Source organism: Dryas octopetala, chromosome 8 (assembly GCF_963921425.1).
Source record: "Dryas octopetala chromosome 8, drDryOcto1.1, whole genome shotgun sequence".
Classification (NCBI taxonomy): domain Eukaryota; kingdom Viridiplantae; phylum Streptophyta; class Magnoliopsida; order Rosales; family Rosaceae; genus Dryas; species Dryas octopetala.
Genome location: NC_141373.1, coordinates 5503751 through 5520933, shown reverse-complemented (window position 1 = coordinate 5520933; position 17183 = coordinate 5503751). Strand labels below are relative to the sequence as shown.

Sequence of the window (17183 nt, the reverse complement as noted above, 5' to 3'; positions counted from 1 at the left end):
AAAATGCTTACACTACTCTAACCATAATTAGCAAGGGCGTTAACACAAAATATATTGTTCAAGCCAAAATCAGCAATTATCAGAATGCCTTTGAAACCCAATTATTGTGGACCATTATAATGTGATCTTTGAAATAACATTTTCATGACTAAGGACAATAAAGTTGAATGATATATCAATTCCATGAAAAAAAAAAAAAAAGGTTTGAATGATCATGATTTTTTCTTTAAAACTTGTAGTAACTGATAATGAAAATAGTTGAATTTTGCATGTGGATTTTACATGAGTCACCACAAAATGAGCAGGTATATCTCTCAATCAGCATGTATGTACGAAATAGATGAAAAAGATCATACAAAATATATGAGCCCGTACTTAATCACTTGCATGATACTAGAAAAAAAATTGTTCACAAAAGCAAATGAAAAAATAATAATTGAATTTTAATCATACTTAATTGAGTGCCATTAATTGTAAACAAACAACAGGTTGACAATCCAATTTCACCATAAAAATGATTAATAAAGAACATTATATACTTTATTTTTGTTCATTTGGATTTTACCCAAGTTTTAAGTTTTAACAAATTAACAAACACCTTCTAAATTAAGATCCGTTAAAATTGAAGCTATTGATCATATTCCTTTTCTAAATGGCTCTCTGCCTCTCTGGGTATGTCTATAATGAAGCCACCTTTAATACTTTATGAGCAGTCAAAGTTATTCCGTTCCACTTTATTAAATCAATCAATGGACCTAATACCCTAGGACTTGTGTAGGTCATGGACAACATCATGATCATCTCCACCAATCCAACGGTCATGATTAACCATCATGGCCACAAACTATATGAAATAAAATAGTCCCAAAAATCACAATCAAATACCCCCTTCATTTGAGGAGTAAAGGAAGGAAGGAGAAGGACCCCCCACAATTGATGGATACCCATTGCTTTAATGTCTTTTGTTCTTTCTCTTCTCATCGTTGTTATTAATTAGTAATTACACAACGCAATCTTTGCTTAAAATCATAGATTACGGAGTCACACTACGCAGTCGTTTTCCAAAGGCCCAAAACTTCCAAACCCGTGGACGTCGTCGTTTTCATGTATTTCAAACGCCAAAAATCTAAAATGGCCTCGGGAAAGTCCGAATAATAAATATTTAATTTTCAGGCCCCGCTGAAAAGAGTCTGACTCATGAGGCCCTTCACGTCCTTGTCACGACAAAATTATATCCACTCACACTGCCCCACTATTAAAATAAATAATTAATTAAGAATTTAAGATTGAAATTAAAACTTTAAATCAATTTAATTAACTTAATATCACATTAAAGTTAAATTAAAGTCTCTCTTATAGTCTTATATCACTCACTCCCTTCTCTGTCGGTTACACTCAGTCCCTTTACTTCACTCTCATTCTCTGCTCTCCAATGCCGACATTTCTCTCCAATTCTCTTCCTCCTTCACTGCTCTTCTTCTTCTTCTTCTCATTATGCAATTTTGCAGCTCAGGCAGTATCGCAGAGCAGCGTTCAGACGGTGAAGACCTTCATTTTCCGAGTCGACAGGCACTCTAAGCCTTCGATTTTCCCGACCCACTACCACTGGTACACATCGGAGTTCGCCGACCCACCTCAAATCCTTCACGTATACGATACCGTCTTCCATGGCTTCTCTGCAGCTCTCACCCCAGACCAAGTCGCCTCCATCAGCAACCACCCTTCTGTCCTCGCCGTCTTGGAAGACCGTCGCCGCCAGCTCCACACCACTCGCTCGCCCCAGTTCCTGGGGCTCCGAAACCAGCGTGGCCTGTGGTCCGAATCCGACTACGGCTCCGACGTCATCGTAGGATTGTTCGACACCGGAATTTGGCCGGAGCGACGGAGCTTCTCGGATTTGAATCTGGGTCCGATCCCTCGAAAATGGAAAGGGGTTTGCGAGACGGGAACGATGTTCACAACAAAAAGTTGCAACAGGAAGCTGATCGGAGCTCGATTCTTCATCAAAGGGCACGAAGCGGCGGCCAATGCTGGCGGACCCATAAGCGCGATCAACGACACGGTGGAGTACCGGTCGCCGAGAGACGCCGACGGCCATGGGACCCACACTGCGTCCACGGCTGCCGGACGGTACGCCTTCGAGGCCAGCATGTCCGGCTACGCCTCCGGAATCGCAAAGGGAGTCGCTCCTAAAGCTCGCTTGGCGGTCTACAAGGTCTGCTGGAAGGACTCGGGTTGCTTCGACTCCGATATCTTGGCCGCTTTCGACGCTGCCGTGAACGACGGCGTCGACGTCATCTCCATCTCGATCGGAGGCGGCGACGGCCTTTCTTCGCCGTATTATCTCGACCCGATTGCCATCGGAGCTTACGGCGCCGTTTCGAAGGGAGTGTTCGTATCGTCTTCAGCTGGAAATGATGGACCAAACGGCATGTCGGTGACGAACCTCGCGCCGTGGATAACGACGGTGGGTGCCGGCACAATTGACCGGAACTTCCCGGCTGTGGTGGTTTTAGGCGACGGCCGAAGACTCTCCGGCGTTTCGTTGTATGCCGGAGCGCCGCTGAAGGGAAAGATGTACCCACTTATTTATCCCGGGAAATCCGGTATGCTCTCTGCTTCGCTGTGCATGGAGAACTCCCTGGACCCTCGTTTGGTGAGGGGTAAAATTGTAATTTGCGACCGCGGGAGCAGTCCCCGAGTGGCGAAAGGCTTGGTGGTGAAGAAAGCTGGCGGAGTTGGAATGATTCTCGCTAACGGAATTTCTAACGGCGAAGGTTTAGTCGGCGACGCCCACATTCTCCCCACCTGCGCCGTAGGGGCTGACGAAGGTGACGGCGTGAAGGCCTACGTGGCATCCACTAAAACAGCCACCGCGACAATCGATTTCCAGGGGACCGTGATTGGAATCAAACCGGCTCCGGTGGTGGCTTCGTTCACAGGCAGAGGGCCAAACGCGTTGAACCCGGAGATACTCAAGCCGGATTTGACCGCCCCGGGAGTCAACATTTTAGCTGCTTGGACCGACGCGGTGGGGCCCACTGGGCTCGACACAGACAAGAGAAAAACGGAGTTCAACATCCTCTCGGGAACCTCAATGGCTTGCCCTCACGTCAGCGGAGCCGCGGCTCTGCTCAAGTCGGCGCACCCGGACTGGTCCCCGGCGGCTATAAGATCGGCGATGATGACGACAGCTAGCGTCACCGATAATCGAAACCGGACCATGACTGATGAAGCGACCGGAAAACCATCCACGCCTTATGATTTGGGTGCGGGTCATTTGAATTTGGGTCGGGCCATGGACCCGGGTCTCGTCTACGACATCACCAACGACGAGTACGTTCACTTCCTCTGCTCCCTCGGGTACGGGCCGAGAGTCATTCAGGTCATCACCCGGTCGCCGTCCAATTGTCCGGCGAGAAAGCCGTCGCCGGAGAATCTCAACTACCCATCTATCGCCGCCTTGTTCACGACTTCGGCGGCGGGTCCGTCCAGCAAGACGTTCATTCGGACCGTGACGAATGTGGGCCAGCTCAACGCCGTGTACCGGCCCAGAATCGAGGCCCCGAAGGGGGTGATTGTGGCGGTGAAGCCGTCAAGTCTGGTGTTTACTCAGGCGGTGAAGAAGCGGAGCTTTTTGGTGACGGTGACGGTGGATAGGAAGAATCTGGTGTTGGGCGAATCGGGTGCTGTGTTCGGGTCGCTGTACTGGAGCGATGGCGGGAAGCATGTGGTTCGGAGCCCCATCGTGGTGACGGAAATGGATCCGTTGTAGAATAGAAACGGGAATCACGATCATGTCGTTTTGATCGTTGTGAGGGTAGGTGTAACAAGTGGGTCTACGTGTAGTAAAGGCTTTCGTGGATTGGTGTAGTGTGAAATTTTCGTTTTTGTTTTATTTTATTTTTTTCAATTATAAATTCTCAGGTGTGCTTATAGACTGTTATAGACGTCTATATAATATACTCGATAATATGAGAATGTTGTTTTCCAATGCCCAAGCATTTTTTATTTTAATGAAAAACTCATGAATTCAAATACATAGCTTCTCCTGCGAAAAATGTCAAGTTCACAATTTGGCGGGTAGAGGGCCTTCAAACTGTTCATAAGGGCAATGAAGTGGCTTTTGACTTTCAAGTGGATGCTTTCAGTAGCACAGCTGTTACCCTCTACTCTAAATTTCATGTACTTTGCTTTGGTTTTGAATTAGGGAGCATATTGCGTATAAATGCTCACGTGCGCACTTGAACAACTGACGACTGTAGTTGTGAGTGGAATCACAGGAATCATTAACAACTGAACAAGTGAATGAATTTAGATTAATAGTAAGTTAGTTAATTGTGTCTCTTTTCCAGTGGAAGATGATTCTGATTTCTGATATTCTCCACTGTAAGCCACGAATGTTTTTTTTAATGCTTTAGTTAATTCAAATAATGAATCAAAATCTATGTGGAATCTGCATACATGGTATGTATACAAACAAGAGCAACAGGTCAAAATAGTTTATATTTATATATATGAGGGAATCAAAGACTCAAAAGTAATAAAATATATAAATAAGATGTTTTTATATATATCTCAATTCTCAAGTCTTAAATTGGCATAATGGCATGGGGGAAACTTCCAAGATAATGCACTAACCCTTTACAATATTGTATTTTGTCTAATTGGGCCACTCAAATCTCTGTTCTCTCTATCCCAATTAAATTAGTTAAACCATCAACAATTTTCAACAATCTCTTTCACCTCTACATATTAAGAGCCTTTAAATTAAGAAAACAAAGGGAAAGGATTGAATTAAGAACAACCTAACCTCTCTCTTTAAACAACAAGACCTTAATTTGATTTGTGAAACTATGTTCCTTTGGTTCTTGGATTTAAAGGGGGCATGGTGGACCACAATGTCCACAATTGAAATGGTAAGGGCCTCCTATGTCTCAATCATGCTTGATTTTAACCTAATTTAATTATGTCACCAATATATGTACTATATGTAGCAAAGCTAGTAGACCCAAGCACAAAAGATTTGTACCCCATAATTTCACCCATTTAGGTGGTCACTCATCTTGGTGGACCATCAATAATTGAACAAATTACCTTTTCAATTATTTGATGGAAGTCTTTCCATAAAAAGACAATTGAATTCAAGAAAAATATAAAAAGGATCTTACACTTTCTGATTCATTGATCACATTATATGAATGATTGATAGAGTTCAATTGTTACATAAATTATTATATATGACCAGTATTGATAGGCAAATTGACTCTCACTTAATGTGATTAAAAAATATAGTTACAGTTTAACCTAACTAGCTTTGATGGTTATTGGTTATGAGTTGATGCTGTGGTAACACAATGGTTCAATATTGTTTATGAACTAAACATATTAACATACCCAAATGCAACTCTGTTTCTTCATCCACTTGATTCGATTCATGCAGCTCTGTTAACGATGCTCCTCTTTATGCCTTAAAACTGCTTGCAATTTACTCTTTGCTTTTTCCTTTTTGGCCCGCAGTTTAAGTATTTCTTTAATTCACGCTTTCACATGCAATTCTCTACTTGATGCTATCCAAAGTTATCTTTGCAAGTTAAATTAAGTTGTTTTGGACACCAAAAAAAAAAAAAAAACAAAGAAGGTGAATGAGCGAGTATACATAGTGATACACTAATAATAATTTGATGGTTGATAGCGAAGATGGTAGGAAATTTCATTGTAAAAGACAAGATCCCACACACAGAACTCTCTAAGCATGGGCCAGATACACAGATTGGGCTGGATTGTCAAGTGGTTGGGCCAGCCTAAATTATCATGGCCCATTAAGCAACTCGCATTAAAGTCCATACCAAATTTTGCTGAAAGCATTGACTACATAATTTGTTTCAAGCACTTTTCAAAATCAATGGGACAGCCATGTTAACCATGCCAACATATTACTCCATTGCAGGCCTTGATCAAGTTGCTAAGTTGGGTATTGGAATGAAGCATTGCCATGGCCTCTATGAGAAGAGCAACGAATCTAAGAATGAAAGAGATGTTCCCTTTTAGAGTGGAGCACAAGCCCCACTTCTATCAACTTCAGGACCAAGAAATGGGGAACGTTTGAAGCAGAGAGAGCTAGAAATGATCGAATGGAGCAATCAAGGTATGGAGGTTGATATTGATGGTTGTGAGTAAACTTTTGAAGTTTTTGAAATTTGATGGTTGTTATTATGTGATCATAATAACACAATATAGTACGTTAATATAATATTATTATTTACTCAAATGATATCACATATATATTTATTAATATTATAAACAAAGTCCTTAAAAATTATACACGTATTATTATTTAAATAAATCAATAACCTTACGTCACATCTTATAGCGACCTAATATTACAACCACACACAAATTTTGTTTTCTCCGCATTCAAAATATCTTTATTATCAACTTCCAAAAGAAAAAAAAAAAATTCAAAACCTTTATTAGTTGTCGGTAAATTCCTTTTTATATGGACACCCATATTCCATACAGGTTACAACCATGCTGCTGAGCTGGCACTAAACTCACCACCGTTCGCCACGTGGCTGTCTTTATTTTGGTCAGCATGCCGGCTCCATTTATCACGACAAATTGGACGAACTTTGATTTGTGGTCATGGGCCTCATGGCCAAACTTTCTGGATCCATTATTTTTTGTTTAGGTGCTTTAGTAGAATGAGAAATGACCTTTTTTTTAAAGAAAAAGATATATAAATTTTTATTTTCTCCATTTCAATTGGTATAGAAATGGAAATTCACTCTAGAGTCTAGGGTGGACAAGTTCGCATTATCTTAAAACAAAAACATTTTATTTTTTTACTAATCAGGCTCGAGAAAACCCAACAAAATCCTCAATGAGAAGCTGATCATTCCCAAAAAGAGGACTCAAAAATGGCCTAGCCTGAGTGCCCCACATCATAAAGCCCATCAACAACAAAATTCGTTTTTCTTTTTTCTTTGTTCTATGAAATTTCACCAAACAGTTTTCCACATTTTTTTCAAACGGGGTTTTCCAGCCTCTTTTCAAGCACAAGAATCAATTACATAAAATACAGTCTTATGTAATAAATATTTTACAAGAAGTATAATCATCTAAATGCATTACACAATACCAGCTGCAAGTCTGCAACATATAAAACATATTTAAAGTAAGTTACTCTACTAGCCATGTCTTCCAATTTTACACCAAACTAAGACATACACGGCATACAATTACTCGACATTGTTCAATATATATAATATTATACATTGTTTTTTTCTCCACATTCTAGCCAGAGAAAGGAAGCCTGAAATTTAAAGAAAAATTGATAAGCGATTTCATTAAATATCAAGTAGAAAGGAAATATAAGCATCATGGCATTACGATAATCAACATCCAAATTACGATAGAAAAAATTATAAATACTAAATGCTTAACTTTAAGTGCTAATTTTAAATAATAGATTTAAGAGTTAAAAATAGTATGAGAATTGTAGATTATCCTATTTGCAATTTTTCCACCCGCATTTTCCTTTTCAATCACTCTACTCATCCCAGAAATCCAAACTTGTATCCTTGTACTCCAATTTCAATCACATGTATTATTTATGAGATAAAGGTACGACAAGGGTTTACATGTCTCATTGTTATTGATACTTGATTTATTTAATTATAGTATATTCAAAGCAAAGCTCACCCCAGTTGGAGAGATAATGTGTCTGAGCAGTCATCCTCTACCGAAGGACCACCATTGCAGTTGGTGACATCTGTGGAAGAATCGGATGACATAGCTTCTTCTGCAATAAAGTTATCGGCCGACTCCATAAGGACACCTCTGTTTTCAGTGGACAACATCACCATCTATAAATTGCACAAATATCATGCACCAAAGTTTAATAAGAGCCTTCCAAAATAACAACAACAACAACAACAACAATAATAATAATAATGATAATAATAATACTAATAGATAAGTATTAAGAACAGTCATAGTTGATTACCCTCTGCCTCAATTGGCTGTTCCCTTCTCTCAGCTCAGCTACCTGCATTTTTAGTATAATAAGGTTTATGGTATAGAGATAAAATAAGAAAAAGAAATTACAATCTTTGAATAGAATACCCTACACTCCCTTAGGTTCTACCTCAGAAAAATTAGCTAAAATGAGCGCCGAAAATTGTAGAATACCAAAGCTTCCTTCAAACCAACCAAATGAGTTTCAATTTCACAATCGAAACCCTTCGAGCTAAAACGAAGGGGCTTCGGGTTTGATTCGTAAATTTTCTTAAGTAACTATAATGCATATAGTATTACTATATATTATATCTAAATTACTGACCTTTCTTTCAAGTTCCATAATCTCACTTATAATCCTTTCTTCCTGAAAGTAATGAAAGGTCTGCATTTAGATATATATTTCTCTGTAGACAATACAGATACATATATATACTAGAAAGGATAATTAATGCTACAAGACCAGATAATGTGCCAATACACACATGTTAGTTTATCACTTGGTAGAAATAAAAAAAGTTCAGGATGGTCTCAAATTTGAACAAATGCAAATGCTTGCAGCCTTGCACATGCAGTGAACAAAATTTAACAAATAAATTTGACGAATGTGACACTACTCAACATGAAAATACACTTTATGTTCTTATAAAACGATTTATTACACAAACCTTAGTTTCAATCACCCGGCCAAGTCCTGCTTCAATAATCTTTTCCAGCTTCTTCAACTCTTCAATATCCAAATCCTCAAATTCCACTCCGTTCATCTGCCTGTTGTTCTCCGATTTCAGCACACGCATAGAAAAACAATACCTAGCTAACTCAACCATATTAATTAATTACCTTAGCCGGTGGCTCTTGTCTGCAAGTTCCTTACTCAATTTGATGACATTTTCCTTCTCTAGCTAAAATGAGGAATGAAAGCGTAATTTAATTTATTAATCTTAATCTTCATAATGAAAACTTATAAACAAAGCACGAAAAAAAGAAGAAGAAAGACTAAGGTAAAAAAGAAATGATTTTAAGCCATGTGAGATTAGTGCATGTAGCTAAAACAGTATTTAAGTCATCATATGCATTCAGTTATGAAGCCATATCAAAACTCGAGTCTCGACTGCTACGGTGTGAAAGAAATTGATCAGACTTTGATGAAGTCTAGCAATCCTTCGATGTCTAAAGCATCGAAAATGATCAACAAAAACATCAACGTACTAAAGCCTGAGCTTTGACCAATTTCTAAGATAATACTGGATTATGAACTTGGATGAAGTACTAGCTAGTCCACTTACCCATCCCTTCGATAATTGGTCTACATAACAATATAACACTCACCTTATCAAATCGATGTTACCAATGATAAATATCTCTGTGGGAAGCATGTAATGCCTCAGCTAGCTTGATTGTAATAAAAAAAAGGAAAAGATACAAGCGTGGGAACTATTCACGTGATCGAGTTGATCGAATTACCTGCAGCTCAAGGGATGGCTGGTCCAAATTTTCAGCATTGTTATAGTGCGATTTGAACCTTGCAATCACATCCTTGGTGCTTCACAACACAAAAGGATCAAATAATTAGTGTTTTCAGGCATGCAGTCATAGAAGACGATGTACTCATGAAAGGGAATTAATATATATGTGCAAGTGAACATTAGAGTCAATTGTCACATATAGAGGATCAAATTAATGAATGTGGCCAAACATATAATTAGCGCTGTTCCTAGCTAGAATTAGAAAGAGTTCAATCAACAAAAGTACATGCCATCCCAACCATGAGTTTAAAGAATGGTCCTAATTGCTGACGAAAGCAACCGAATCTCAGTTTTGGGTCTCCAATATCATTTACCAAGGAGTACATTCAGACTTAGCTAGCTCAAGCATGATTTTTGAGCTCATTTATAAACTACTGTTTTTTGACGACTAAATGGTCAGTCCAAAAAAAGAAAATAAAAAGAAAGACTAAATGGGACAAGATATTTAGAACAAGGCAAACGAAAGTGAGAGTGTGAAACCATCAACTAAGTACCACTCACCTATTTAAAAAATTTAAAACTAAATGATTTGATAAGGTTTATTTTATTTTCATATAATTCCGATATATATAATTCTTCTTTAAAGATGATATCCACACTAATTTTTTTCGCAGATGCATACAGAATTACGTGATTCTATATATACAAATCTTCACCTCCCATCCGGAAGAAAAAATAGATGCGGATCATCCGCACATCCGCACCAAGGAAAAATCCTATATATATATATATTAATGGTTATATCATATATGGGTGTGTATGTCTCATGTGTGTGCAAGGTTCTTTTAGAACTATTTCAAGCAAGGATCAGTTTTCATGCTAAATAGGTTCTTTTGGAATTTGATTTCCAATCATCTAAAATAAGCAAATATGCTAGATCTATTTGCTACTATAAGTAATTAAGGTCCTACACTTGAATTTGATTGTGATTGTAAACAACCACTTTGAACAAACATGCAACAAACTAACTTGTAGAATTTATTACAGCAAAACCATCAGCACTGTTCCGAAGTTTTGGGTTTTCAACATCATCAACTCTAAGATTGGTCCTGTATTCATGCCAACCTAGCTAGCTCGATCTCGCTCAAGCATGATACTTGAGGTCATATACATGCTACTGTTTTTACTTTTCACGGGGAGACATCATATGCATAATGAGCCAAGCTTGTGAAACTATAAGCCATTTGCAGGTTCTGGTTGCGCAAATCAAAATGTTTAGTCAGATTCCTTGATACACTTTAATCGATAGCTATTCTATTCTATTCTAGAATATTATGACTCATAAGACCATAGGCAAAGATATTTAGAGTAAAGCAAAGTGCCAAACCAAAGTGTGAGAGTGAGACCATCAAATCAACACTAAGTGGGGGCTCACCTATTAAAAAAAAAAAAAAGATAAAGTAGGGGTTCAAAAATCTTAGTCAGTTCTCTTACATCAACTCAGACATCATTGCGTCAGCAAAATATGCATCAGACTCGTTGCAATATGTGTTGTTTTTATCTTTTTGCTTGGCCTCATTTTCATTCTTTGTCAACACTTGCTAGTTGCATGCTACCATACATTAAAGAGTCAAATAAAAATTCATATTCAAATTTGCAAAACTTTTAGATTCCTATTCATCATTAGTTCCATGCATTATGGTTAATTTATTGTCATGCTAATAGCAAATTGACAATGGACCTATGCATGCCAAACTGGTGTAATAAAAGAGACTATTTAAAAGAAACTAGTAGGCTTGTGACTTGGTCATGGGAAAGCTTGGGGTTTCATCCTCAAGGTGGGATTGTTTTCTCAAGTCAAACCGGCAGAGATTTATATATACACCCTCAATATCATATGTTAGATTGAATGTAATATATACTACATATTTTTCATTATACAAAAAACTTTTCTTTCATCAATTAGAAATATACTTCTTTTTAGTGTGGTTAAAAAAAGAGTTTCATTACAAGGATTGTTATTTGCACCCAAAAATAAGGTACTTGCAATCCTCATGTGGTGAGTACGTGGAACAATGTGATGAGATGCTTATTTTGGAGCACAAATAAATTTTTTCTATTATAAGTATTAAGAGTAAATTACAACAATGATCATTAAACTTTACATTTAGTATCACTTTGGTCCACAAAATTATTTTTTTAATTCTATAATCTACGAACTTTCAACTGTGTATCATTTAAGTCCATTCCGTCAATACAAACCATGTGGTCTTACCATCACACATTGTGATTCAAAGCATGTGGTCGAGTACATACAAACCATCTAGGTATCTCTTATGAATTAGCTTTGGTTGATATTATACCCACTATAATTGATGATATTGTGATCTATATTATGTAACAACTTTGGGCCTTAATTCAAGAAACCAATCAAATTGACAATAAGAGGAGTCGCCCAAACTCTTATAGCCACTATGCAAGGCTTCACATTTTCAATGTGAGATATTTCTCTTAACATACACATGCACGTGTGACGTCACTCAAGCCTAAAATGTGAACAATTCATATTGAGTGACGTCTGAACACGTGTTGCCGTTGGGTTCAACACGTAGATAGGCTGCTCTGATACCATGAAAGAATTATAAATCAATCCTAAAACTAATTGGAAATAGGAGGAGTAGCCCAAACCCTTCTAACCACTATGCAAGACCTCACATTTTCAATGTAAAATCTTTCTCTCAACAACCTAGAACAACTATGCCCACAAGAATCTCATCTCCAAGTACTATGAAACGAGAATGGAATGGCAATTCTACAATGATCACTTCCAATTACTTCTATATGGGACCTAGCACCCTTGGAACACGTGCACAATAATAACCTTATAAATTCCCAAAATCGACTGACAAACTACTAATGTCATTAAAAATACCAATCCAAGGGTACAATTCCAATTAATGACGTCAAAAAGAAAAACCATGTAAGGATTAAGGGCACAATGGTTTTTGTCAACTCTGCGATTAATAAAGCCACAGTTCCAAGCGATATCCTTAGGCACATGCAGGTGAACGGGCAAAACAAATTAATTCTACTTGGCCAAGTATCTCAAACAATTACTTATCTTATTAACCAACTACCAATTCCAACACTTCAAAACACATTCCCATTTGAAGCCCTTATTTTTTTTCCCCCCCTCATATTCCCATTTCAAAACAAGTATCTCAAAGTATTACCACATGGTCTTCTCATAATCTTTTCCCTCTTGTAAGCACACCATCTCTTAATTTTGAGCAAATCATAAATGTTTCCTCTCTTGTACCAACTAGCTAGCCTACCCACATGGAACTTACGCCCCACCACTTCTTGTAGGGTCACGTCTGAATCTCTTCATTTGTCAACATTATCCCTCTCTACCATACCCCCTCAACATTTCAATCCATCTTCCCTAATCTCTCATGTATTGGATTATCCCACCCTATGCCTATCCAAACTCATCTCATAGTCACTCTCACCTCACAACATTTTCAAACCCAAACTAATCTCTTGAAACTAGTTTATGTCTATAATGCGCTTTGACTCAATGTCATCACACCATGTTAAAGTTCGTTTTTTTACAGGATCACCCTTAATTCTTTGACGTACGTAGGGCGGTCTTGCTTGGCGCGAAGGCTGCTGGTTCGGGGGGGTAGGGTACAGTACTAAAGGCTTTGACTAGTCATTTATGGCTTCTTACAATGGCTTATTTAACATATATCAACCCAGAGCTAACTGATATATATGAGACTCAATACATGCATAATTCACGTAAACTTAGAGTATTACATGCTATTAATATTGATTAATTGTAGTAATTAATATATGCATATATATATTTTGCATTTTTCTTATAAAAAGAACTTTTGATGTTAACCTTACATCAAAGATCTAAGAGTTGTCCTATCTCTTTCACTTTCACTAGCAGACAAATAGCCCTTGAATAAATATGTCATATAAGACTCAAACTGAAAGTCAAGTAACACTAAAAAGAAGAAATGGTGCATGTCAAAAAAACACACACATGCACCATTACATGTACCATAAAAATACACCTCACTACAATATCATACATTCAAATTCATTCAATTAACAATTCTTTTTAATTTTCCTTATGAATTACAAGTCTTGTAGTCATCTAGTTTGTTTAAAGCATGCATTAAATAATTGCACATCTCAAAATTTGAGTGGTCAAAACTATATATAGTTTAATTTTTTATATTTCCGATTCCATTTATGATTTTAGAGCGTTAAATGAATATACAAATTAATTTAAAGAGGATTTTCCATGCTACCAAAGAGATATTGTTTTCTAGAATAACACTTTTCCAACCTTTTCAATTATAGATAAGGTTCTATTGTTCTTTAGACTTAGTTTATAATACTTTGGTAAAACCAATTTCAAGGTTTTTGTTTTGTTTGCAAATATCTTTATGTATAAATGTCTAATAAAAGATACGAATTTGGAATTGAAAAACTTCATAAATAAAAAGGAGAAAATAGAAAAATCAGTAAGTTGGAATATATAGAGAAAGTTAATAATCTAGTATATATCTCAAACAGCTAGCAAGAAGATTCTGACCAAAAAAGAAAAAGAAAAGCAAGAAGGTTGTCTTGTAGACAAGTCAAGATGTTAATTATAAAGTTATTATATATTGAGATATCAAACTAAGGTCTCATTTTTGCCTAAAAAAAAAGTAAGGTCTCATTTTAAAAATTTAATGATGGGCATCATTTTGTAGCCGATCAGCCATGCAAACTAAAAAGCAATTTTAGTTCTCACAAAAGATGAAAAGCTACTAGTTCTCACAAAAAAAAAAAAAGGAACTTTTAGTTGTACCACTAGTTATGATACTCATTAAATCCATTGAAAATAAAAAATAAAAAAAAACATGAGGAATGTTATCATCTTCTCCACCAACATTCTCCTTTATTATTTTCATTCCACAATATATTTTTATGATAAAAATCGTTTATCTTTTAGATAATTATTAAAAGATCATTTCTACAAAAAAATCAACTAAATCGAAAATTGATTATGTAATCGTTACAAACAAACTATTGGTGAATTAAATTGTTACCAAAATATTGATCACAGTTACATAGTCAAATGATTTATGATTTGGTTGATTTTTTGCAAAAATTATCTTCATAGTTAGATTTAAAAAATGAATGGTTACGAATATAAATTTACACTGCAAAATGAGAATAATAAAGAATCATAAATTTAGACTGCAAAGTGAGAATAATAAAGAAGAAAATAATAATGGAGAAGCTTGGTGGAGAAAGTGGATAGCATTCCCCAAAAAACATTTTCAGTTGTACAACTAGTATATGCTATTTACTTAAAATCCAATGAATTAATTTTTTTTGGCTAATTATGTCTTAAGTCACCTATGCAAATCCATTTGCTTCTTTCTCTTCCCCAGACAAAAATAAAAAAAAATAAAAATTGCAATTAATACAATTTTATAGTTTCATAATATAATTTATAAATAGTAACTAAAAAGAAATTATCAAAACCATTTGTTTCTGCAATATATGCACTGGATAAAAACTATATATCATAGCATGGAGAGTTTATTTTTCTACGTATGCAGTGTAATTGGATTACATTGACAAAGAATCTTGTAATGCCATGTCCGGGTTAAAGAATTAAGACCACTTAGGCATGCACTTAGGTATGGTAATTTACTTAAAAAACAATTTATTACAAAAAACATATAAAGCTTATTTAAATTCTTATTCCATGATTAACATTAATTCTCATCCTCCCTCGATCGTCTTCCTCTCATGCATGCATGCACACGTCATGAAAAGTAGGTTTTAGTTTGAAATTTTCATATGCCGGAAATCCATGCATGACAAAAGCACGTTAATACGTTATATGTACTTATGGTCATCACTCATTGCCCCACTCAAAGCAAATGCATATTCCCGCTGAAAGTCTTCAAGCTTCGCTATGAGGAATTCCAATTTATCATCAAATCACTTTAATTCCTAGTATGAAAATTCCAAATCATAATATAATGCTTGTAACTCTTTAAGTGTTTAGCATATTGTAATCACATTTACAAACTTTTTAACTTAAGTGGGGAGAAAATATATATATATATTTTTTGAATTTCAAAAAGAGCTATGAGAGGTAATCAAGAAAAAGTCAACCCAAAATTAGCTACCAAAAAATTCAAATATATATACCAACAAATAAGATATTTTAGGAACAAAACATATCATAAAAAAATCAACTCATAAATACTGAGGGTCAAGGGACTAAAATTAGTCTTTGATCTTACACCAGGGTCAATATATATATATATATTGACAGTAAAGCAAGACTTCACATATATTCCCTATATGTCATGAGATACTCTCAACACACTCCCTTATGTGTGGTATGACTCGAGCCAAAGACATTGACAACTTTTACTGCCTGACGTACGTCGGACCTAATATGTGAATTGTCTGCTTGATATCAAGAAGAAGTTAGAGCATCCGATCCAAACAAATTGACAATAAATGAAGGCTGTAAAAAGAGACATATATTATTCTATTGAATCTGTTATGATAATAATCAAGCACCAAGGCAAGTTACAGAATCTACAAGACAATTTACGCATTTAGGAAGACATACAATCTTCATGTAATAAACAAATGAATAATATAATCACCAATCAGGCAATCACTCATAGTATGCAAATAATTACATGTATGTATGTATCCGGACTCCGGAGTTTTATCTTAAAATCTTATATCGAATGAAGAGACTGTGGAACCGGAGATGCGGATGAAGCTGGTACGGACACATAGTAGTTGTCTTAATGGAAACGCTTTATCATCTTCCTCATCCTAATCAGAGGACACATGTACTACTGTACCACCTACCTCTACGACACATGTTATGCTTTTGAGAACCTTGAGACGTACAGATGACTAAAAAATAATTATTAATTCAAGATTCCTCTCTTAAAAGCTTCTGGCTAGATTTTCCCTTTCCTCAACACCATAAAATACATACTTGTATGTGTTTTGTTTTTGGTCTAAATACATGTATGTGTTTACATGTATATAATATCATCGATCGCACATAAATAATATAGATTTCTTGTAATATTCATAGGTAGCTCTAGAATTAACAAAGATATGGAATTTCCATAAGGGTCTCCTCCTTATATATTGACCCAAATGACTCAATCTCTCTCTCTCTCTCTCGCTCTCTCTAGCTCACACAGACACATAGGTATCATGTATGTATGTATATATTGATTATTTTTTTGAGGAAGAAAGAACAGTGAAAAGAATATACATATATGCATGTCCATGGAGCACTAGAGGTACCTGGAGCTGGAGTAGTCATAGAGCTTGTTAGTAGCAGAGAAGATGATGACAGAAACGTCAGAATCACAGAGAACTGAAAGCTCTTCGGCTTTCTTGAAAAGCCCTCTTCTCCTCTTCGAGAAAGTCACCTGCCTCGTTGGCAAGTTGTCAATCTTCTTGATCTTGATATTGTTCATCTTATTCAACATGAAAACCAAACCCACTTCACATACTCATTCACTCAAACTCTATGTGTGCATACACATACACAAGAATGTACATATATATATATATACATATGTAAATGGACCAAATTTTAAAATTATTTAGCCGAAACCCTAGCACATA

At 36.3% G+C, this 17183-nt stretch overlaps 2 protein-coding genes across 3 annotated transcripts; one reads left to right on the top strand and one right to left on the bottom strand.

Annotated features, from left to right (window-relative positions):
* The first annotated feature begins 1394 nt into the window (after positions 1-1394).
* Positions 1395-4004, top strand: LOC147276412 (subtilisin-like serine protease 2). The gene has a single exon (XM_086255161.1). The coding sequence runs from the start codon at positions 1433-1435 to the stop codon at positions 3773-3775; it is 2343 nt and encodes a 780-aa protein (XP_086111287.1). The 5' UTR covers positions 1395-1432; the 3' UTR covers positions 3776-4004.
* A 3045-nt stretch (positions 4005-7049) lies between these two features.
* On the bottom strand, positions 7050-17044 carry LOC147276411 (MADS-box protein SVP-like). 2 transcript variants are annotated; one of them, XM_086253840.1, is made up of 8 exons: positions 16857-17044; positions 9484-9562; positions 8860-8921; positions 8688-8787; positions 8345-8386; positions 8009-8050; positions 7705-7868; positions 7050-7315 (listed from the first exon to the last, which is right to left on the bottom strand). In XM_086253840.1, exons 1-8 carry the CDS (start codon positions 17042-17044, stop codon positions 7297-7299), a joined length of 696 nt encoding a protein of 231 aa, XP_086109966.1. In that variant the 3' UTR covers positions 7050-7296. The 2 variants fall into 2 exon arrangements, with proteins under 2 accessions (XP_086109966.1, XP_086109967.1); XM_086253841.1 differs by lacking the exon at positions 7050-7315 and having other exon boundaries at positions 7701-7868.
* Between the last annotated feature and the right edge of the window lie 139 nt (positions 17045-17183).

What these genes read in the sequence shown, in the direction of transcription:
- LOC147276412 (XM_086255161.1), top strand. Translation starts at nt 1,433, where the DNA reads ATGCCGACATTTCTCTCCAATTCTCTTCCTCCTTCACTGCTCTTCTTC.
- LOC147276411 (XM_086253840.1), bottom strand. Translation starts at nt 17,044, where the DNA reads ATGTTGAATAAGATGAACAATATCAAGATCAAGAAGATTGACAACTTG. An exon ending in AGCCATCCCTTGAGCTGCAG is followed by an intron (nt 8,922 to 9,483) that starts GTAATTCGATCA and finishes TCCTCATTTTAG; the next exon opens with CTAGAGAAGGAAAATGTCAT. An exon ending in GCCGGGTGATTGAAACTAAG is followed by an intron (nt 8,387 to 8,687) that starts GTTTGTGTAATA and finishes CATTACTTTCAG; the next exon opens with GAAGAAAGGATTATAAGTGA.